Source organism: Micropterus salmoides, unplaced genomic scaffold (genome assembly GCF_014851395.1).
Source record: "Micropterus salmoides isolate LMB-PRFRI ecotype aquatic unplaced genomic scaffold, ASM1485139v1 Ms_hic_scaffold_17, whole genome shotgun sequence".
In the NCBI taxonomy this organism is placed as follows: Eukaryota; Metazoa; Chordata; class Actinopteri; order Centrarchiformes; family Centrarchidae; genus Micropterus; species Micropterus salmoides.
Window position 1 is genome coordinate 7,368,890 of NW_024040817.1, and position 24,340 is coordinate 7,393,229.

At 38.0% G+C, this 24,340-nt stretch overlaps 1 protein-coding gene across 3 annotated transcripts; it reads left to right on the forward strand.

Annotated features, from left to right (window-relative positions):
* Window positions 1-2,224: 2,224 nt before the first annotated feature.
* Window positions 2,225-18,421, forward strand: LOC119908171 (voltage-dependent calcium channel gamma-6 subunit-like). 3 transcript variants are annotated; one of them, XM_038725938.1, is made up of 8 exons: window positions 2,247-2,325; window positions 2,695-2,779; window positions 4,861-5,593; window positions 7,173-7,283; window positions 7,479-7,587; window positions 10,951-11,025; window positions 14,717-14,854; window positions 16,495-18,421. In XM_038725938.1, the coding sequence occupies exons 3-8, from the start codon at window positions 5,387-5,389 to the stop codon at window positions 16,713-16,715; spliced, it is 861 nt and encodes a 286-aa protein (XP_038581866.1). In that variant the 5' UTR covers window positions 2,247-2,325; window positions 2,695-2,779; window positions 4,861-5,386; the 3' UTR covers window positions 16,716-18,421. The 3 variants fall into 3 exon arrangements, with proteins under 3 accessions (XP_038581867.1, XP_038581866.1, XP_038581868.1); XM_038725940.1 differs by having other exon boundaries at window positions 2,695-2,743; XM_038725939.1 differs by lacking the exon at window positions 2,695-2,779 and having other exon boundaries at window positions 2,225-2,325.
* The last annotated feature ends 5,919 nt before the right edge of the window (window positions 18,422-24,340 follow it).

Below are 24,340 nucleotides of genomic sequence, written 5' to 3' on the forward strand. Positions count from 1 at the left end.
TTCTGGATTTCTTGTATTCTTTCTTGTCTGTTGTGTCGATGCAAGGAAATGTTGTGGTTGTTGGATATGACTGTCGACCAATAATTAAGACAATAGGATACCTTGAATTTGTTTAATAAAGTTACTTAGATAGGTATAGAGTGGGATATTACAGTTGAATAATAAACATGTCAGTGCTCTCTGGTGAACTAACAGTACCGTATGTAATAGTAACACTGTTTCTAAATTACTGCAAACAAATTGATGATGTGTTTGTTTTTGTTTGTTACTTATTTACCGGCATATACACAAATCTAAACTTATCTGTGATAAGCTAATATCGGCTTAGTTGAGACTGAGAGTAGAGGGGATTTTACATGACAGCATTCCTGCAAATATCTCATTTGGCAAAAAACAGCACAATTATACTGCATTGTCACTCTCCAGACTGTTTCCAGGTGACTGCTAATCTCTTCTCTGACAGACCGAAGGAAACTGAAGATGATAATATGGTTTCATCTTCACATAAAAAGTCTCACATGTCTCACAACAGAGTCCATCTTGACTGCGTTTCAGCACCAAGCGCCATTGATGTAAAACACAGAGTACACCTCCTCTCATCTTGCCAGAGTCTTGCACTTACAGCTCAGAAACACGGACCTCTCGCAGAGTGCTCGATCTGGGTGGGGCAGGTCTCTGTAAAGATGTGGACACAACAGTCTCTGATTTCTATTGCTTGGGCAACATAAGGTCCAGACTGGACCTTTAGAAACAGCCTTATGTCAAAGCTGGGCAACATGACTCCTATCCGGCTCTCTCTCCTCTGAACAATGACCGCACCCACATTGGTCCTCTTTAATACAAAATCCTTGTGTTCCTTTTCCAATGACTGTATTTATGTCATAGGTAAAACCTGTTTTAGCATAAAGGCAGAAGAAATGGATGACTAACAAAAGTAGCAAAGTTTAAAGGAGCTTTGAGCCTTGAGCTTGAATGTTCACCCTTGATATTCATTTACCAAAAATCTCAAAACACAAGGTCTCATGGTTTTCCACTATCCAGTCCATCCACTGAGGAAGGCCATGAGATTTGTTTGAAGCTTTGGAAAAGGTAAATAATTTGGACCTGGTATTTGGACCTGAAAAAGTGTATTTTCTTACTTTTGTGACAAATTTGTGAAACTGCTGCACATCTTTGCACATTGATTTTTTCTCCAAAGTTTTTTTAACAAACAAAATGTCTTTGGCTTCCAATGCTCCACACCCAGCTCTAATGAAACAGGCTGCTTGTAGCACTGGTCACAAACTACCACTGTGATTGGCTGGTTGTAGTAATGGACCTGGCCCTCTTCCCAATGTGATATCACATTAAGGGGCAGTTAAAAATGGCTTGTTTCACCACATCAAAAAGTTTGTGAAACAAAGTATAATCTGACAAAATACACTAGTTTGTCAGAAACTAGACAATTAAACACGTCTTCTTTAAGTGTTGATCTACTTTATTGAGCACAACAATAAACATTTTAAAATAAATGTTTAGATTACACCCTTTTTAATGCCCTAAGGTCAGTCGTCTTTTAGTGCAAACCGTGGATAAACTGCTGCATTGCATAACTGTCCAGTTGGATTCAGACTCATGGCTCCAACATCCAACTATGCAAGCTAAACGACAGCCAACCTATTTGTTTTCAAGGTGTTGAATCTACAATTCCCTTTTCAATCAGCGGAATCGTTGCGGTGGCCGCAGAAATAAGCCTCACAGCCAGGGTCGAGCTGACACAAGCCCCCTGCTGCAGCCCTTTTCCCCGGGTCGGCTTTAATGTCATTAACAGGTGGGGCGCAAAAATAGATTGGAGGGAGGCATAACACGCACACACAGTTAAGGAGCTGGGGTTCTGTGTGTGACACATTTCCACACAAGTTTATTTTAAAGCTGAGAGACTCGTCCAGCACGACTGCCCATGTTAGCATAAACAAACAGATTCACTTACAGAAGCTACAGTGTGACTGCATACCTCACACACACACATACACACACACACACACACACACACACTTTTGGCTCAGGGAACACACATACAGAGGGGACAGCAAGCTAATACACAATGATGTAGACGCACGCACACTTGCAGACACACAGACACTCTCCCATTCCTGCAACTCTATATGTAAGTGTGCACACGTACACAAGCAAAGCACAAATATATGCACACGTAACACCGACTCCTACTTTGACCTCCACCCCCTTTTCCCCTCTCTCACCCGTCCACCTCTGTCTCCCTTGCTCACTCCCTCTTCTCGCCTTGCCCTCTGTCACTCCGAGCGGAAGCACACACACAAAAACCAGGTCAGCAACTTGTTAATATCATTGTCGTGATATTTGTGAAGTGGCGGCAATCGTGCAGCACGTGTTAAAGAGTGAAAAAATAAAACTAATGTGTCTAATTTCAGCATGATATTTTTTGGCTGCTGAACTGTTTGGGGGGTGGGCTGGTGGAATAAAGCTGAACAGGCTTCTTCTTCAAATGTTTCCTGAGTGTTTACAGAGTCAAGTCTGCTGTTTGTGTGATATAACACCTTTCTCCTCAGAGCTGATTTCACGTTGGCTCATATTTGGAGACATTAAGAAAGATATTTTAAGAGGGGGAACTTGTTAAAGGATGTTTGTTGCTACGTTAATGAGTTTCTTCCTTGTGCTTCAATACTACTTTTCCAGTGTGCCCAATTGGATGCCATATAAGGAGCGCCCTGCTCAGTCTTGATGAGTAAGGACAGCAAAGTTAACCTTATTTAATTAACAGGTACCCTGATTTTCTTGACCACTAACATTGTACTTGAAACTAACTTAGTTGTTCTGTACTGAGTGATGTGAATGTTGTTTTGTTATTGTAATGAAAATGGTAAATTGCATGAACTTTTAGGTTGAAATATACTTTTAACAGCGTTCAGTGTTCACAGTGTAATTTAGGTTTTTATATTTATTTAACTCTTGTTTTAGTGTTGGTAATAACTGCAACTATATAATGAACAAAACATAATAGTACAGAATAAACATATAGTAAAAATTATTTTAGAAAAGTATTGCCCTGAACTGGATAGTTATTCACATTATCTCTCATGCAACAGAAAGGTTGCAGGTTTCATCCCTGCATCTAATGCATGTGCCTGCCCAAGTGCCTCTGAGCAAGACGCCTGATGCCTACCTGCTTCTTCAATGTATATCTCTTTAAATTTTTGAGGATTGGCTTAATATGTAAAATATATTAATATGACAATCACTAATACTACTTATTCTTCTTCTACTACTAGTAATGATAATATTATTATATCATTTGAACAACAAATACTCAGTTAAGTTTAATATTTGTTCTGAAACAACCATTTTGTGTGAAGATTCACACAATCTGCTATGTAAATTATATGTAAACTGTTAATTATCTTTTGTGAAATTGAATTATTTCAGTTTGTCTGAATATTTTATTCATTTGAAGATTTGATCATGTACTCAACTACAACAGAATTATGACCTCTTCATCATCATTGACAATCAGTGTGCTTTGATATATTTCTTTACATGATGTTCTACTGCGTAAAGGTCTCTTTTAATAGTACTTGTTTTAGTACGTGGGATTCTCTGAATGAGTTTCTTGGTCACTGACTCTAAAAAGCTGTGTTTGAATTACTGATGAGTGGTGAATTAATAACAGGACATGAGGTAGATTTGTTTGTGAAATTGAGTATTTGTGCTGTTTTGTATTATAATCAGTATTCCATGAAGAAAACAACCCTAAACTAACTCTCTGTTGCTTGTTACCTTGTTAACAAGACAGACCGTGATGAGAAAGTTAAGTTATGTGCTCTCCCCAGGGGATGTGTTTAATTTTTGCTAACAAGAGGGAGGCCTGCATGTCAGGTCTGTTGTCACCATAATCCAGGTGGAACGCAACAGGACAACTGCTTCATTCACTCTCCAGACATAAAGGGTTTAAGATTCAATTCATTGACAGCATATCTGCGTGACATCTCTATTGCTGAGCTTCTTGGAATATATAATTGTTTATGGCTTGAACACGATGAGTGTTTTTGTGCCACTGAGGTACCACAAAGAGTCTCAGAATAGATAGTAGGTTATAATTTCAGTATGCTGTTTTTATTCTTATGTGTTTTCTGTCACAAAACATCTCGAAATAGATAAATGATTGTGATTCCACTAAGTGCAAAGTGCTTTTATATTGCTTTTCTGTCCCACTGAAAAAAGCAGAATAGACAGCACGGATAATTATATGTGATTGGAGGAAGCTCTCTCCAGTTTTGTGATTTTCTTCTATCAGAGGCACAAATTGATGAAGGCTTTTTAATTCTGCATGAAGCATACAGCTAACTCTACTGGTCTACATAAACAAAAGTACAAAGAGACTTATTTTGTTACACTTTTAGATTTGACTTTTTGTGCTGACATTGCACAATTGCAGAAGTCACTTGAATTTATTACAGATTTGATAACCTGTCACTCTTTAACATTTATGATTTTGGCAGCAGAGAGTCCTAAGAGACCCCATTTGCCCATGATAGTGACATGTATGTGATTCTTGTAAGAGCACAGTTCTCATACTGCTAGCAACAATACTGCATATATTTTATTAACCAGTTTTCATGTTCTCTTTCTTGGTTTATTTCCGTACCATGAAATGTAGAAATTTCTACGCCCGCGTCATTCCTCCATCTATACATTTCTATTTTTTTTATAAACAGTGGGTGACACTTTGTGAATTTGTGCAAAAGGCTGGAAGCTCTGTGCTTTAAGTGATCATGTATCCAAATGCCTCACCTAGTCACTTTTACTTTCTTCTCCTTTCTTTTCTCCTTCCAATTTCATCTCTAGGAAACATCACTTCATCCACTCCTGACTTCTACCTCTTCAAACTATTAGTGGCTACGATTTTCTACACATATTTTCGGTCATTTTCTTTTTTTCATGATGATTCATTTATCAGTTTTGCATCCATCCTCAAAGCCACCATTTTTTCTTAGGCTTTTTCGCAAGAAAACACTGATTCCTGACTTTTCCTGCTAAAGTTTTCAGAGAAATTGTTTCCACTGCCAAGGAGACTTTTTAGGTTTAAACGTTTTCTTCTACTTATCTATCACACTTTTTTGTTAGTTCTGACCACAGTTGATTTCTTTTTTCAGTTTATCTTTCTACCTCTGTCTTCCTCTGCTTCCAAGTCCTTTCTGTCGATACATTTGTATCTTTACGGGCACAAACTGAGAATACAAACAGTTTTCTGTTTTGTTTTTTTTGTGCTAAATTTATACCATCTCCATCGAGGGCAAAACTCAAAGCAAGCTTCGCTGCCAAACTAAATCCCACTCGGCTGTCCCAATTGTTATTGTTACTTTGTCACAACATGTGGTCTACCTTTTTGGTGACCGATGAGGAGGGCCGCACTGTGGGTCCGGCGGCGGCAGGAACGGTAGGGGGAGCACTGGGAGGAGCAGCACCAGGTGCAGGAGGTCTGACCAACCTGATGACTGGGCGCAGTACATTTGGGGGGAACAAGCGCCGCAAGAAGACGTCAACAGGACACACCATGAGTGAGGCACAGGAAGGAAAGGTGACGAATTTCATATTGTGTGACTGTGTGTTCTCCCTCAGGCTGTGTGAAAGTAGGAGTTAATGGAACAAATCAATCATACTGCACTCTTTTCAAGTGAAATCAGGCTGGTCCACAGGGCAAAAAACACTCCACTAGAACATGATAAAGGACTTCTAATGTTAGAAAATAAGTATTTGCATAAGATCAAAGGCAGTTCTTTGACTAAGGACATAAAATGTTACATAATCATAAGAACCACAAGAGTGCTCTGCAGGTGTTCAGTAGGGATATAAATGCTCAAATATTAGTTAGCCAGCTGAGATTTCAGGCTTTTAATTTCACCACTTGACCACTCTGACATGTCTACATGTACATAAATGGTTTAGAGGGCCAGCATGACATGATTCTTCCCCTATCCCCCAACTCTAAACATAATTCTTATCTACAAAACAAAACAAGTCTCTCTAACAGTCATTTGAAGAACTCAAGACCAGACAAAATGTCCTCACATTCAAAAAACATCCTCAATCCACTCAAAGGTTGAAGTACAAGAGTCCACCCACACATCTTAACTGCTCCGTAGAGGGTTGATATTTCATCTGTTGAAGACATTAAAAACAACACGCCGAGATTGTTCTTTCCCTGTGGTATTAGTACTTCCTCACTGCATATTACTGTAGAATATCTTCTCACAGCTTATCTTAATTACCTAGCTCCCTTGTTTTCTTTCAGACAGTGTATATCACAGCACATTGTGGCCCAGTTCTTATGTCCATCCTCTATGCACTGAACTCTCACAGACATTAAATTATGTCATGAGCATGACCATTGTAGCTGCCTGTGAAAAAGAGGTTGCAGGGGTGTTAAATGCTGAATGAGGAAATAGACATGAAATGTCCTCAACTTAACTTGGACAGAGGCGTTTTTGCGGAACATGATCACACATTCATAATAAAATACTAGACTCGGTGCTTAGCCCACTAATATGTTCATGTAATCCAGCTTATTAAATTTCTTCATTATTTGTTTTTGTAATTTCAGATTTCTCCTGACAATACAATACATAGCACTCTAGGATTTGTAGATAAGAAAGTCTTGAAAGAATTGCAGACTTACAGAGTATGCCTGGAAAGCGCTTCAGCACTTTTCCACTTAACTGAGCTCTGAAACTTTTTACAGTAAGCACCACCTTGACTCTGTGTTTGCTTGGTCTATTTCTTTGCTGTCATTTATTGTCAAGACAGGAACAAAAAAAGTAGATGTATCACACAGATATAGAAGCTTTTTTAGCGTCATAGCTAACTTGTTAGCCGAGTGCACTAATGCAAGATACATGAGACAGCACATGAGCTGGATATATGGCAAGCTCTACTGCATTACATAAGGATAAAGTCGACAAGGCTAAGGCTAAACTGAGTCAGTAGGTGAGGACATTGTAACTGGGCCTACACAATAAAGGGCTGGAATACAGGTAAATACAGGTTGCTGATAGAAGTAATAGAGTTTTTACTAACTCTCAAATTCAGAATTGCAAACTTTTAAAATATTTTTTAACTCTTTGAGATTGAAATGTTTTTGCATTTTGTTCTGTCACCAGATCAAGTTGGCATTCTTCGTGGCCATTGTGGGCGTAGTCCTGACAATCCTTGGGGTGGGGACAGAGTTCTGGGTGGAGCTGTCACCTCCCAAGAGTTTCTATAACAACCAGGTGAAATATTGGAATGGGAATTAGCAATAAATTCTGACTTAGTTCATATGGGGCTGTTTTCACTGATATACAGAAACATTCAGGGTGTCTTAGATATTGTTATCCCGTCTAGGGATGTTTTTTGCAGTATCAAAAACATGGAGACAAAAACCACAACTAAGAAAAATTATATTGCTGCGGATCTTCGTTTTGCAGACATGTCTGACAGCTCACTACGGCCTGTGGAAAGGCTGCACCAAGTCGTTGTGGGTGGCTGATATCGACCCAGAGAGAGAGAGCTGTGGACCTGCTGATCTACCAGGAGGTGACTCTTGACTGCTTGTATGCCTGGCTGTCTAAATTTTATGATGGCTAACTGGTCTGTGTGAGGGAGGGAGTTTTAAGCTGATGATTGACAGACAAGCTGGCTGACTGGACGTTTGTCAAACTGTTGAGCTTGTTGTGAGACAACATGAATGAGTGGTCTACCTGACTTTCTGGTAAACAAATGATGCTTTTATGGCTGGCTGACTAACTGCCTGAATTATTGTTACATAGTGAAAGAGTGAGTCCACAAGTTGGTTTCAAGGGATCATTTGGATGAAGTCCTCAGCTCTTGGGTAACAATACCAGATGTTCTGTTTTGGTTGTCCAATTAAATTTGTGATCAGAGTTATCCACGTTTTGTCCTGGTCAAAAAAATGGCACTCATATACCTCATGGTGGCGCTATAACAATGAACTTCACGTTTTGGCAATTATCTCAAAAACAGCTTAGTTTAGAGTCAAAGTTCTTTCATTTTAATCTCTGAATTAATCTGCATCTTTGCTTCAATGGTCTTCTACTCTAAAAATGTCAAAATGTCGACTTTTTATCACTTTTCTCTAATACCTATTTTTAGACATTTCACATTCCAAACTTCAAAAAATCTAAGAAAATCACCCGTATGTCCTAGAGAGCTGATATTTTTTCAGCACAACCACAGATATGTGACAAACGTTTGCCTCACTGCAACGTATAGTCAATGCAGAAGTCAGTCACCCTATATTTTTCATAAATATAGGGTATATCTCTACAAGTCTTTCTTCAAACGCTACCAAAATCAACACAGACATTCTCTAGATGGCTGACATCAAGTGTTGCAAAGGGTATTTAGATTGGTCAAACGGTGAATCTGCATTGATCTTCAGTATCTTGCTGTAACTTGTACAGTATGCACAACATTTTCCTTTTTCTCAGTGTTGGATCCAATGGCACCAAAATAATTAACAACACACCCAAAACCAGCAGAATGATTTTTGCAGAATTGCCTCACCAACATCTTAACTGTAGTAAGCCTTTTCAGGTTTAAACTAACAAAACTGTGAAACTGAGAAGGTGGACAGAAACAGCCTCTCACCAGTGGCTCAGTCAGTAAGTCACCTACTCTGGAGATCTGATGTTCCAGGATTCAAATCCCCAGGTGACTGAATCAGACTTGACCACAATGGGGTTGTTCAGATCATAGTAAGTCTAAGGTTCCTGTGACACTTTATTCTTATTTTTCTTTGATTAAAAGTGTTTATGCAGCTTAAACCTTAAATATTGGAAACATAAAAATGTCGCAAGTGGGTTGAACATTTCACCCAGTAGTCAGGTGCATATAATGACTCTCTCTGATCTCAAAGTGACGCTGTAAAAATCAAGTTTGCGTTTCTGCAATTATATCAAAGTCCAAACTCTTTCATCAATTTAGTCTCTCAAGTCGTCTGCATCTGTTCTTCTCCTCTGAAAATGTCAAATGCTATATTTATACATTTGTTTGAATTGTATTTCATCAGTAAATTGAGATCAGAAACCACATATGCAAGTGAGAATGAACCAAGTATTATCGGCCTCAACAATTAGTTTACTAAAACAGACAGACAAAGCAATATTTAAATAAATAAATAAATTTAAAGAGGAAAAAAATACACTAGAAAAAAGTAATAATGAATAACTGTAACTATAAATAACTATGAATGTGATATGAAATTAATGGATATGATGTGAAATTAAGAATCTTAAAATATGGGAAATAAAATAAAGTAAGAGCATTTTCAATGCTCAGGCTGTACACCATCATATAGCAGTTGCAGGTTGTTAAAGTCTAGCTGAAGTTTTTATAAGTTTCTTTTTACAGATGCAAGAAAAGCTAATGCAGTGTGTTGAAAATTCTTTTCAGACATCTAGCATTGGAATTTTTTTTTTGTTGTGTGTGGCAAAAGATCATTAAAGCTATTTGAACTATCTCTCCCCTTTTCCATGACTCACCTGTATGAGCTCCCCTTTTAAAGAATGACTCACATAAAGACAGACGAAGTCCACCAGGAGCTCTGTATGTGCTCGTCCTGGGTTTCAGACAGGATATTTGTTTGAATTTTATCAAAACAAGTGAGGGAGTTTCACATGGTTACTGGCATAGTGGGGTTGCAATATACCATGGGAATTTGCCACATCTAAAGAGTGTGACACACAGTAGATGATTTTCATTTACTTTGCTGACCATACTGCAGTTAACTGCCTCTGTTGTTTTTGCAAAAAGGCATAGTGTCCTTATTATTATTATTGTAAGTTAAGTCTCCCATTGGCCAACTATCTAATTGCACTAATAAAAAGTCTATAAGCACCAATGAGCTTAAGGCTTAATTATCACAGAAGGATGTTGTATTTTTTTTTTAATCTCTAGTCTTTTTTTGACACGCAGTAGTATATGTAAATTCAGCAAAAAAACAAACAAACATTGCCCACTGGCTATTTGTGCTAATTGACAAATCTTCAAGGTAGCTTTACGCATTCTGTGACGTGAGGGGTAATTTTTCAAAAGCAAAGACTCCAAAGTTAAAAACAGATTTCAAATGCCAATGTTGTTAGACATATGAGATATACAAATGGCCTAGTTTGGCATAATCTACATATACATAGTCACTGGACATGTATTGCACCACAACATGGTGGTGACTTTACTGACCAGTGTGTAAGGATAAATCATTTAAGTTACATTGTTCTATGAAGTGACACATCCTCAGACTACCCAGTTTAAGTGTTACATATTGTTATTACATATTGTTTGTTTGTGAGCCAGTCATCCCTAACAGAACACCTCTTCCTTATTGGATTAAGGTGTACACATGTTGTGAGGTCAGTGAGAGTAAAGTTAAATGATTGTCTCATTGTCCGACTGCAGAGACCCCTTATTTGTTGGTGGTATTTGAATTGTGTCAATGGGATTTGAGTGCAGCTCTTCTGCAGCAGCAGTGCTGCACTTTTGTGGGGAAAACTACCCAGAACACTCTGAGGATTTGGCTTTGATCAGACTAATTAAGAGTGATGTGGGTGCGTGTTTTGCTTGCTTGTGTGCACAAATGTGCAAGGGAACAGATAGAGGTGTCACTTTCTATTTGACGGCCAAACTCTAATTACTGTAACACATCATTAGGAAGGCAGAATACTAATTGTGCAGGAAGCATTGGATTGTAACCTTGAGCTTGTCATTGACGTTCACAGCTGATTATGTTTGATGGAGAGGGCTGATAAAGCTGTAGCTCTTTGAATTGTGATTAAAGTGTCCATCAAGAATGTCTGCAGCAGCAGGAGATTACCTCTCAATGTTTATGTTTCTCTCATTTACAGTAGCTGTTTCTCTTCCTCCATGTTTTTCCTCCTGCAGAATCAAACTGCACCTACTTCAAGTTTTTCACCACAGGGGAAAATACTGTGATGTTTCAGAAGACAACGCGAAAGAGTGAGTCACACACCTCTTTTGGCTCTCTTTGCCTCACTCAACCGCTTTCCCATCTTATCCGCCCACTTCCTCCTTTCTTTGTTCTTTATTCCTTTTTTTCTTCTCCCTCTCCCTTTTGCTGCCTCTCTCTTTCCTTGTGACCTCTTTGCCCCTTCATCTTTCTCTTTTTCTGCCCTTTCTTTACTTTTCAGTCCTCTGTCTGTCAACTCTCCCACGATCATCACTCTCTTTCTCTGTCCTTTCCTTTTCTTTTTGTCTCCCTTCACCTCCTCGCTGCACTCTTTCAGGTTGGCCATTGTCTGCTCTGTGAGTGTTTGAAATCTATTCCGCCTACACTGCGTTCAAGTGTCTCCAAGCTGCTGTCTAACCTCTCATTTCACAGGCAGCTCCATAATGTATTAAGATCACACAGTGCCAATACACTGAATGAAGTAAGACAGATATACATAAAATCTCTGATCACTGGTGCCACATCACTGTCACACTATAGGCCTGAATATAGTGATTTAATAACTACAACCATGAGTGTATAAAACAGTGTACTAAAATAGTTTGTTGTGATTTTTTAAATGATTAAAACGATTATTAGGTGGAATTATAAAGTGAAAAAACTTACCTAAATCCTCTAACATACTATTAGGACTGAATGAAATGATAAGTCCTGTGATTTTTGTGTCAGAGCATTTGACTTATTGATTGTTGTCTGGATGTAAAGAGACATCCATTCAACAAATACAACAAAAAATGCTTCTGAAATAAATTAAAACTACCCTAGTTTTAAGTTATCTTCGCTTGTAAGTAAAGTACTAATGCCACACTGTGAAAATAACCTACTACCCCTAAAAGTAAAAGTCATGTAGCCTATTTAAAACTTCACTTAAAGGTTCAGTGTGTAAGTTTTAGTGACATCTAGTGGTGAGGATTGCGAATTGCACCCCCCCCCTCCCCTATCCAAGTGAGTAGTATAGCTACGGTGCCTGAGGTAGGACAAAGATGTCATCTTTGAGATAGATGAGAGTTGCCAGTCAAGAAATCAGGTTTCTTTAGATAGATATATTAAAAATTATATTTACTTAATTATTCAATAAAACCATATGTTTTTTTTAAATATTATTATAACTTTCCATTAATAAGCAACAACCACATCAAGAAATGAAGTGCTACATGATGTCTCATACTCCTGTAATACAGTATTTTACAACTTGGGAGTAAATGAAGAACATCTCAAAATCACATCTAGTGCTTCAAGTATGACCGCTGACAGATAACAGGACAATGTAAGCCTCACTGTTTCTGCACCACAGTCCATTATAAATCACATAATACATGAAATTAAGCATTAGCTGGTGAGGATCAAGGCTCCTCTCACTTTGCTTAATTAGATAAGCATGCAAATCTTACCCAAATGTCTTTTTTAATTTTTAAAAATACAACAGAAATACAAAGTAGTACTGACAGCCATAATTTCAGCTTGTGGTAAAACGGTGCAATGTTTTTAATGGCCATTTAACATTTGAAAGTACAAATTACACATGTGTGCACAGTGGGGAAGCAATATGCAAAAAAAACAAGTTTTTTTTAATGCAAATTCGGAAAGTATTCATTATTGGTCATTTGATAGGCACATGGTCTTGTTATATATCACCATTAGCAGTAAAAACATGTTTTCCACCAGGGCAGTAAAATGTGAAGTTTAGCTGCTGATCTGAGCTTCCCTGCTGTTACCGTTTCATTACCAATAATATTCATCATCTGTTTGTCTCAGGAAGGTAACATCACATTTCTGTCCACGTAACAAAAGCCATAACAGAGCGCTGGAGAAGAACTATATGAAGTTACAATCCAACTACATATTTTTTCTACCTGCACAGTAAAAGTTTAGCTGGCTGATGCTTCCATGCTCTAAGCTAACGTTACGGTTTTATTGCCAATTAACATTACTGATGAGCTGATTGTCTCGGTAACAGAGCAAAATCACAGCGCTGGAGAAGAAGTAGGCGACAAAACATCTGTCCCACATTATAGCCTTCAATCTGGGAAAATCCACAACATTCGTGATTTCTGCCGTCAACAGTTTGTATCTGTCCGGACTCCTCTGGCTTCATGGTATAAAGATCCACAGGCTGTCAGCTCTTGTGCTAAATAACATGTGTGTGCTCGTTAATTTGTCCAAATGTCACTTCTCTTCTTACTTCTAATAAACCAGAAGATTACTCAGAGACTGTATATTATTATTATTCCCTCTTCTTCTTCTATGTATGTATTTAATGTAGTAACGGGCGTCCACACTGACGGAATTATACAAGCAGAAGAAGAACGCTGTGATAACGAAACGCGCTCTGTAGCGCTGTTTGTTCGTTGTCGGCTATAGTACAAACACTATATCACTATATCACAAAATATATCAACTTCCACAGCAGGGGATGCCCGTGGTTATGTAGATGTAAATGGCTCATTCTAAGGTAATAAAAACAGAATGGCTCATTATGTGAGGTCTTTATACACAACTGAACACATAGTTATGGATATTATATTGCATTTCTGTCAATAGATCCTCAGGAATATTTCACATTGAACTTTTAAGTAAAAACATAATTATATAGTATTATCAGTAACATTTACATTATCAAAAGTAAAAGTACTCACTGTGTAGTAAAATGGTCCCTGTCAGTGTTTTTCTGTTTTATGATGTTTCTGGATTAATACTCACTTAGAAAAACTTGGCCATGCATTTTCTAGCTGATCCAAGGGGCCAAACATGCATGGGGGTTTTTCATGTTGCCTATTTTCTTTTATAATATACACATTTTAGGTATCATTTTACTGGGTCCAGTTCCATTCATACACAGTATATTACTGGACGAAGCCATCCTGCTGATTTGAATGGAGAGCAGTGAGGCCAGTTTTGGACCAATAAAATACTAGTACAGGGCTAATCTAAGCAATACGGTTACATCTCTCATGTGCGACGGGATGTCACAGGGTTTTGACCTAATTTTTGGGCCTGCATGGAACCGTCCATGCAGGCTTTGGTCAGCTTCACTATTCCAACTGTGGCTTACTCTTGGTTCCATTTCAAACCAATCTCCTGACAGGGAGTTGGATGACCAATTCAGCTTGTTTGGTTCCTTGGGTAAAACACGGTGGTTGCTGAGATTTGGGAGGTTTGTGCATCAGCTGTGTGCCTCCATGACGTATAGTTTATCTATAATGCTCTTCTCTCTGTAGATACACAGATATGGCATGAGAAAATGAAATACAATCCACAAAGTCCAGTTTAAGTTACTGTATATACACAAGTATACAGGCTCATCGGTGCATTTTGTGTTTTTAATACTTTGAGAGAGGATTTTACAGCTACATTTTGTTAAATCTCCACCTCGATAACTGTGAAGTTAACTGTAAATCTACATTGTTCACATCACAAAGTCATGTACTAGGAATGTTAGTTAACAGATTTTCAAAAGTTTTGATAAATGTGAGGTGTTCTAGAAACTACTGTAAATAGTAATGTGTTCTGTATAATACAACAATGAAATAAAATGGTGATGACCTGTCACAGTTAAAAATCTAAATATGTACCTAAAAGACCCTTGATTTACCTTATCAGTCCAGTTCCCAAAGCAAGTGTTCCTATATAGGGAATTTCATAGAGTTTATGATAACAACACTGTCCTCCTTCCTTTTGCAGATCTGAATGTAGCGGCAGCCATGTTGACCCTGTTCAGCCTGTTCCTGATGGTGATGGGGGCAATATGCATTATCATGTCTCTCAGTAAAGAGATCATATTCTTCCTCAAGCCAGCGTCCGTCTGCTTTTTTCTGTCAGGTCAGTAGTGTCTCAAAAATTTAAAACAAACTCCTGCACACTGTCTAAGATGCAATTCTACATTTATGTGTAACAGAGATGGGGACTCGAGTTTGAGACTCAGACTCAAGTCGCACACACAGCGACTTCAGAAAAACTTTAGACTTGACTCGGACTAGAGTTTCGGGACTCATGAACAATTTTTATTTTTAGGAAACGTCATATGAGCTTGCTGTTGTACCCTCCCTCCATTACCTATAACCTGCCTACATAACATGTAGTATCTGCTGCACGTGGCCACACGTGAGAGAGGACAACAAACACCGGCAGCTACTGTGCTATTCATCCTAAACTTAGGCTTTAAAACTTCATACAACAAGGCCCAAACAGTAGAAGCGCTGAATGCAAAATAGGTTTGTAGCTGAGGTTAGTAAACATGTTTAGCTCAGCATTGGCCATCTAAAGTTAGCTTGCTTCTTGCTTTAGCTACGACCTTCCGGAGGTTAGGTCTGACTGTCGTTTGTTATGAAAATAAGAATGAGTGTTTGTTTGCTTGCTAAACTTGTAGTGGTCGATTAACATAATCATTTACATCCCGCTGGCTGCCATTGCGTTAATTATTAGCGTTGGCTGCAAGCAGGTTACAGGTTTATTTTTGATTATGTAACGTTACAGTTTTATTTAGTTATAACATTACGCTGGTTTGAGAGTCTACAGGGAGTGTTTTTCACTTACAGTAGTAGCACATTACATGGTTGTGCTCTGTAAAAAACAGGTTACAGGTTTATTTTTGATTATGTAACATTACAGTTTTATTTAGTTATAACGTTACGCTGGTTTGAGAGTCTGCAGGGTGTGTTGACTTACAGTAGTTGCACATTACATGGTTGTGCTCTGTAAAAAACAGGTTACAGGTTTATTTTTGATTATGTAACATTACAGTTTTATTTAGTTATAACGTTACGCTGGTTTGAGAGTCTGCAGGGTGTGTTGACTTACAGTAGTTGCACATTACATGGTTGTGCTCTGTAAAAAACAGGTTACAGGTTTGTTTTTGATTATGTAGCATTACAGTTTTATTTAGTTATAACGTTACGCTGGTTTGAGAGTCTCCGGGGTGTGTTGACTTACAGTAGTTGCACATTACATGGTTGTGCTCTGTGAAAAACAGGTTAAAGGGTTTATTGTTGATTATGTAACGTTACAGTTATATTTAGTTATAACGTTACGCTGGTTTGAGAGTCTGCGGGGTGTGTTGACTTACAGTAGTAAATAAGCTGTCACTAGTTGTAGACGCATTGCACATTACATGGTTTTGCATGTAAGTGAAAACCAGTTTTCAGTTACAGAATTCCTTATAGCTATGCAGTTTTATAAGCAGCCTGGATTGAACGCAGCAGGTGATACAACATTCATTATAACCACGAGTGACTTGACACTTGACTTGGACTCTAGCTCTCACAAGACTTGTGAGCATCTCTGATGTGTAACGTTTTGTACTAGTCTTTCATCAGGCAAAATGTCAGTAAAGGCAACAACACACCGGGTAACTTTTATAGTATAATGGAGGTTGTGTTTAAAAATATTACAACAATGTCTCTAAATTCATGTGGTAATGTATAACATTGTTATTGTGTCACTGACCACTCTCTCCTCCACAGGTGTCATGGTGCTTCTTTCTCTGATGGTTTTCCACCAGTCTGTCCTGGCCTTACTGGCCAGCGACCACACGGTTCCTCTCCACCACGAGCTCTCCTGGTCAGTGACGTGCATTGGCTGTGCAGGGGCTGTCCTCATCATGGGCGGGATCCTCTTCCTACTACTGGCGTTGCCCTACAGCCCATGGCAGAGGTGTCTCCCTCAAAAGGACAGCAGCAGCTAGTGGCCCAGAGGTGGTGTTGCACTTTATCTGCCCTTTCTGTTTGTGAGGAGAGAGGGGTGCAGATGTTTCCCAAAGACATCTTAGCATTGAGATTATGGGAGGGTGATGAAAGATTCACTGACATGTCCCATATACAGAAAACTACCTGTCTATCTTGCCATTACAAGAGTCTTGTTAAGTATGGAATTTTTTTTTTTCATTGTTTCCTAGCATGCCATTCTGGATCTCTGACAGTTGATAAGTTATAACTTATTAACTTATTGATTTAATATTGTTGAAGTTTATCCTGTTCACAGTTATGTGCTAAATCTGCAATGCCATGTTACAGTGAAATGTCCCTTTTAGTGTCAAATATGGTGATCTTAATGCTCAGATGTGTTTGGAAAACAGTCATATATTGTCTTACTAATCATCCTGCAGGGTTTGGAGACTAGTACAATTTTCTGTTGGGTCATTCAATAAATTAATGAGCCAAATTAAAAAAATATGAAACAAACAATACTTAACAAAAACACAGTTTTAGACAGTATGGCAGGTAAAAGAAGTGATTTAAGCAAACGGTTTAAATGTTACTCATTTGCAGGAGGGCTAGTTAACATATGTTCACATATGGCTAACATGAATGCGAAGATGACATATTGATAAATGTTGGCTTGTTAATTTATCCACCCTTATTTAAAGAGTACATTAATTATTAATGCTGGTAATTCAAACCATTAACTAATTAATGTTTATTTCCATTGATTGTCTGTGGGCTCAAGGTGCAAACAGTAGGCCTACAGTTGACTGAATCCCCAAGTTAAAGAACTATTCAAAGATAAAATTTTCAGATGACACATTTTTTTGTGTCTATTCTGGGAAAGTTCATGCCCACAAATGGACAGCATCTTAATCACATTATTTGGAGTGTGCACAAAAAATAACTTTAAAACAAAATGAACTTAAATGCTGTAGTCACTGTAGATCATTTACTGTAGCTGGGATTGAATTACCTTCATCTTCTTGGATCACAGCCATCTGTCTGCTCAGGTAACAAGATGACCATCAACACCTTTCAAAAAAGATCTACTCTGAATGAACGTAACAGAATGTTGACCTCCAATTTGAGAACCTCGTTTAAGAAAACTTGTTTTGTTTCTCAGTGATGTGTGAAAAAAGCAATATTTTGTTTGTCCTCAAATGCCTTCCTATCTGAAGAGCCGCCTTTCTACTGTCTAAGTTGGATGTTTTGTTGTTCATCAATTAACAATAAGATAGACATTAATTAGATATACATTACCTGAATATTCATGTGACAGTGTTTTAATTTTGTAGTGGTACAAATGAATTCAAATATTTCAGATTGTCTAATTTCATTAATTTCACGCTATATTTATTACGTGTGTCTGGTCATACATTATGTAGGTGACAGTATACAGTATAGGTAATATTTAAAAATATAAAGTGTAATTTGGGTAGTTTGTAGATGCAATTAGAAAACATTGTAAAGATATTAAGTGGAGTAGAAGCTAGACAGTGTAAAATCAGCTTAAGCTGTGAGATGCTACTGTTTCTTTTCCTCAGTGTTTTTCTTGGAAGATTTATGTTAGAACAAAGTTCTTTTGTGTGCCTGAATGGAAGGTGAACCGTCTCTGCAAGTTTTTTGAACTGAGCCGACTGAGTATGAATGACTTCATTTTATTATTAAACATGACATGAATATTTAATGTCTTCCTCTTAGGTTTCATTTCTCTCTCAACACATTCACAGCTTACAGTCACTGCCTCCTCAATAGCTGGTTTTATAAACCGTCCCACTTTACAACTCATGATAAAATAGCTGTCCCCAGAAAAAAAGGCTGTTTAGGTCGATTAGACCGCAGCTTTTTACGACACATATTTCTGTTTATTGTTATGCCACATCCTCTGAGTGTATGACGGTAGCAAATAGGGAAATCAAGTGAAGTAGTATAGAGCGACAAAGTCATCATAAGGAGATAGACTGGTTAAATAAACTGAGGACTTTAATTCATGAGCATGAGGCACAAACTACAATCTTTGAGGTGGTATTATCCCATTTATGGGTTGTACCAGAACAGGTTCACATAAGTTTCATTTTCAAAAAACACCATTTGGGCTGGACTTTGGGCTTTTTCGCTTTGCAAACCTATTATATGCACAAAAAAGGTGTATAACTAAATAAAGGAGAGGGAAAAGGCCAAAAAGCATAATTCCACCTAGCTTTGTTTCATGAAACAAACTACAACCATTTCACAATGTTAGCCATGTCATGTGAGTGACATCACGTACTTTTGATAAATAAATGTCATAAATGTCATTGTACTTTTAACGTTTATATATGTTCTTTTGGGTCATTGAAGTCCTTTTTGGGTTTTTGCTGGAATTTCATCCGTTTAAATGATCAAAACTTGTTACATATGTTAAAGAAGGTATAATAAAATACCACTAGTCAGAAAAATAATAATCAATAATCATAATTTACAATAGTTTACCTATGATGTATTTTTCAAATATCCACAAATCTCTGCCAGTGAAATAGTCCTAAACTTCTGAAACCAAACATAACCATTCTTCGTAAACTCTTTGCTGTACAGATTACCAAAGCCAATAACCATCATCGAAACTGTCCGATGGGAGTCAGCCCACGCAACATAATGTGCTGATTTTTATTTAGCAGCACGGGCAGAGAAACCTGATTAAATGTAGTACAGGTGGCATGTGAGTGGCATGATGTTGCATCGTTATCAGCTGATAAGGAACAGGAGTAGACATGTTGGGGTAATTTGTAATTACATACTGTATATATATATTTCTTTATTTTAAGGTTTGGCAGTAACAGTATGGTACATTTCCATTTGGATTTTGCCACAAAGAGCCATTTGTTTGTGTTTAAAGTAGGCTATAGTTAGTTATCTTTAGAGATGCTGTTGGTACACGTGGTATTTTATTTATGTACATGTAGCACAGTGCTGCAAAACTGAAATGGAATGGAAATGACGCCCAGCTGGCTAAATTGGCATTGTGAAGTTCAGGTTTTGGAGCACATCCAATGTTTACAACTTCATGGTCTTTGTCTTTTGTTATACTCTAGTCATCTCTGCTGCTTCATGATCATAGTAAATTCCACTTACTTTAACTCAACCTTCTTTTGGAAATTAGAGTTATGCCATTTTCACCCTTATAAGACAGTAAACTGTGAAAATCAGCAGAAGACAGGGAAAGAGACGGTGGGAAAGTGTGCTATGACAAAGGTCCCTGCTAAATATGAACTCAGAAAGTTGCAGTTGCATGTTACATGCTGTTATATGATACAGAACATTCTTAGACTGCCAGACCACCAGCATGGCCCTTTTACCTTCTTCTTTATGAGTCATGTCCTCTCAATTCATAATTCTGATATTTCCAACAGCATCTGAAGGCGTCATAAAAAGTAGATACAGACATTTAGTTATATCATCACATTAAATGCAGAGTTGAATCATTCTGCAATATTACTTTCAAATCAATCAACCATTTGGAGTGTTGTTGACAACCTTTGGGATTGTCTTATGACACTTAAGATCACTGAGGTGAATAGAAAAGAGTTGCCAGGAGTGATAAGAATGCTTTCAGGTGTCTGTAATTTCATGCATTGTGTTCGGACTGCTCTGATTAGTAGTTTCTGCTCCTCTTCGACCCCCTCTCCCTCCGTTAAACATTACCGCTGGTTTGGTTCTTGTTATCTTGCTCACAGCACATCTCAGTCACCATGCTGACCTCCTTCCAAGCTCACGTCTCTCTGAAGCACCTCCCATGCTGTTTGGCTGCGACCTCCTGGCTAAATATAGACCGTGGCTAATAGGACTGACGTGGCAGGAGAAACACAAACCTGGAGACAAGCTGTGCACAAAACACACTCTCAGATTCACTTGTTCAAATACACGTGTGCAGTAGGATCTCTGCCCTGTGAGTGTAGGAATGCACAATATAATGACACACACTTAAGTGTTCACAGCGTGAGAACAATCTGAACCTGCTCAAAACTGAACCCCTGACCTCATACATTCCCAGCATCATCCAATCCACTTTACTGCACCCCTGAGAATCAAATTATCCTCCTCAAGTGAATATGGGAAGTCATAATGTGAAGTAAGCACAGATCATACGTTGTTAAAGCTACAACTTTTCTTTTTAGTCAACAAAGTGTGCTACAAACCCTGCCTCTCCTCCTCCCCCTGTTCAGACAACACGTGCCATGGAGCTCTGCAGCCAGCTCATGATCTGTAGTAATAGTTTTTGGTGTGATTTTTTTGTCCTAGACATAAAGGTGATATAAATTATCTGACTGTTCGCCCCTTGCCTCTCTGTTCTCCCGGAGTTTCAATTCCTGATTTTTTATCGCCACATGATTAAATTTGATAATGAAAAAGACAATATTCCTACTAAACTATTTACATGACTAAAGAAAATGAATGCGTCAACTGTATAAACATACAGTCCATGTCACCTAATCACCATAGCGAATTCCTCGTATGTGTAAAATACTATGTGGCAATAAATCTTTCTGATTCTGATATTCCACTAATATTCCTGTTTACATGCAGCTGTGCAAACTGCTATTAACATAATGATGTACATCCTATGGCTATTTACACATATCCAAAAACCCATTGATATCCAAGTCAAAAAAAATACACCTGTTTAAAGCAGGTGTATTAAAATGTGCATGCAATTCTGCCCCACTGTTTCTAGTTGGTTTGTCTACACGCAGAGCTAAACAGTCAAGATGATCGAGATGCCTTTTCTGAATTCGCTGTCTGTTTTTTTTTTTTCAAAGAATGCTCCTAAAACCCAATTAATATCAGCATATCCCACATGTCTTAATCGGAAAATGCAACACTCGGCATTAGGTGTAATTCAGAATATCCAAATAAATATGCTGTTTTCATGACCCATAATAAACTTGGAATATTATCATATTTGGAATAATAGTGCAAAATTAGTGTGTGACAGACAAAACCACAGGGTCAGAGAGTGATAACATACTCTGATGATTTAGCCTAATTTCCACAATGGGAGCAGATTAAACATTACATAAGAAAGTGTAAGGTTTTGATAATTTTCTAATGTATCTGTAGCAGATAAAAAGGATAAACACAACAGGGAGACAAATAAAACACAAAAATAGTAACAGCAGTCATGGCGCATTGTCATCTAATACAACAATAAAATATAAGCCATATAAACCAACAGTGAGTCCTGTTAAGTAACTTGATGACTGATGGGATAAAAGTTTTTCTCATCTTGACCAGTTGACAGCAAATACCAAGCCCAGTGGCCACGTAGACTTTGTTTACATTTGGACAAATCTACAACACACTATATAGGTCCAATACCAATGTCCAATGGCCATATCTTCACTATTGCTATTTGCCATAAGCAAAGTCTTTCTTTAACCTTACCATAGTTGCCATGTGCAGAAATTTTATTTATTAAAAACAGTGGCAATGGACATCAACAAGTCTTGTTATTGAACCAGTATCAGCGATGTTTTTTGGATGGTCACAGTTAAAAGAAATATTCTAAGAAATATGCAGACGCTGTCACAAAGCTCCCTTGTCATGTGTAATAATCATACAGTTTTTTTTTCCTGAATGATCCACCTGCAACTTGAGCACAGATGGTTTGGATGATGGAAGATAGACAATCTCTTTGGAGCTCTGAAGCCTGTCTCATGTTGCTTGTATACTTCACAAATCAATGTGTTTGGTGCCAGAGCTTTACGATGCCGCACCCCCAAAAGTCATTCACTTTCAACGTCATCCAATCCAAAAGAAAGAAAGAAAGAAGAAAGAAAATATGCACTTCCAAGAGTGTACTTGACGAAAACTGATATTAAGTCCTTAAATATTTGCAGCTTCCCCCAGAGCAGAAGTGTGTGGCAGAAGTTTGTTGGACATTCCTGACTGGTCTCTCTACAGTTTCACCAGTGAAACTCTAACATTAGAGACTCTAACATTAAGCTCTCCAGAATGTCCCACACGTCTAGACAACCATCGTAAAGGTATTTATCTATGAGCAATGAGCTAAAAAAAGATTGTATTGCACCTTTTAATGCTCATCTACAAATACTCATGTGGCGGAAATAAGATCACACTATCAAATGCACTTCAGTACGTTGGTAAGTGAATGCATGACTGTAACATGCAGCACTGTTTCAGACTGTATTCACTTCAATATTATGTTCAGTGTTGCTAGTCTAAGCAGTCAAATTAGGCCTGTGCAATCACTGTTTATAAGGTTAATAGCTCAACAGCTACTTATTTGATACAGTTATCAGATTGTGATTGTTTCTGGGGATTTTGCCGCATTTCAGTAAGCTTTTAACGAGGAAATAGCTTACTGTGAATCACAGCTGAGCTGATAACAGTGCTCTCAGTCACCAGTGAAGACCTCCACTGCTAAAAACAACTAATTCAGTCGGTAACAACAGGGATTCAGTATAGTCAGTTTACTTTGAAGATTCAACTTTGAAGATTTGCTTGTACATGTACCGAACACTGTCAGATGGCCTGAATAACAGTGTTGGCTGAAGTGTAACATAAGATCTTGTACATATACTGTTTATTTTACAGAAATGTTTTAACTTAATCTTGAGAGAGAGACAGAATTAAAGAGAGAATAAATACATTTGACTCATAAACACTGTGATTAATTGTTTATATTTGTCATTTATTAAACATCAGAAATCAGAAAGTGTTTGACGATCTTTGTGAGCAATTGATCAATGTTACAATAAATTCCTCTATGATGCATTTTACCTTGACTGATTCTGGTGTTACCCTTGATCAGATTCCAAACATGAAGAAATAACCTAGACTTGTAATTTTGTTGTTAAAGTTTTAATCAATGAGAATAGCATCCACATCATTTAAACGTCATAGAGTATAGAAATACCTGTTATCCTTCAGTTTTTATAAGTTGGTGTTTGCCTTTTACAAGGTAGATTTAATTATGTGTCTCTGAAGTTCTCAATGTGTGTTTTAGTGTTCATGAGAGACAGTGTGGCTCACACAGCCCAGGATTCTTGTCGTGGGATCTCCCTCTCTGGGAGTGTAGAAGGATTTGAGGACAAGAGGAAATGAGAGTGTAATCTTGACTGACAAACCTCCCCACCGGCATATGGACGTCTGTCAGCAAGCCTGGAGCCGTTATCAGCGACTGCAGGCATGAGCTCTTCAGCACCAAAGAGCACTGGAAGGAGAGACAGCCGGACAGCGAGCATCAGACTGAATGAAGAGAGGAAATTAAAATGCAGAATGTCTACACAGGTGGCAGACTTCTGTTGACTCATGAAAGCTGACACAAGGCGGTAGCTATTATCGTATCATACTGCATGTACGACAACTGTGCTGCTAGCTTCAGACATAATAATACAGGAGAGCGAGCGGCACCACAGGAGAAACCTCCAGTGTAAACATTGGCCTTCTGTGAAGGGTTAGAGTATATTGGGCTTTTATGAAATGCTGGATGTTGCCCACTCAGCAGTGAAACAGAAAAACTGTCTGTCTTAGGGAAACATGCAATTATGTGTTCTATATTCACACATATCCATTCTGTGTCCAGGCTGTGGGCCATAGATTACGA

Bases quoted from the DNA above. Each gene is read 5' to 3' on its own strand.
- LOC119908171 (XM_038725939.1), top strand. From the start codon at position 5,387: ATGTGGTCTACCTTTTTGGTGACCGATGAGGAGGGCCGCACTGTGGGT. The intron at 7,588-10,950 runs GTGACTCTTGAC...TTCCTCCTGCAG, and splicing joins ACCTGCTGATCTACCAGGAG to AATCAAACTGCACCTACTTC. The intron at 11,026-14,716 runs GTGAGTCACACA...TTCCTTTTGCAG, and splicing joins TCAGAAGACAACGCGAAAGA to ATCTGAATGTAGCGGCAGCC.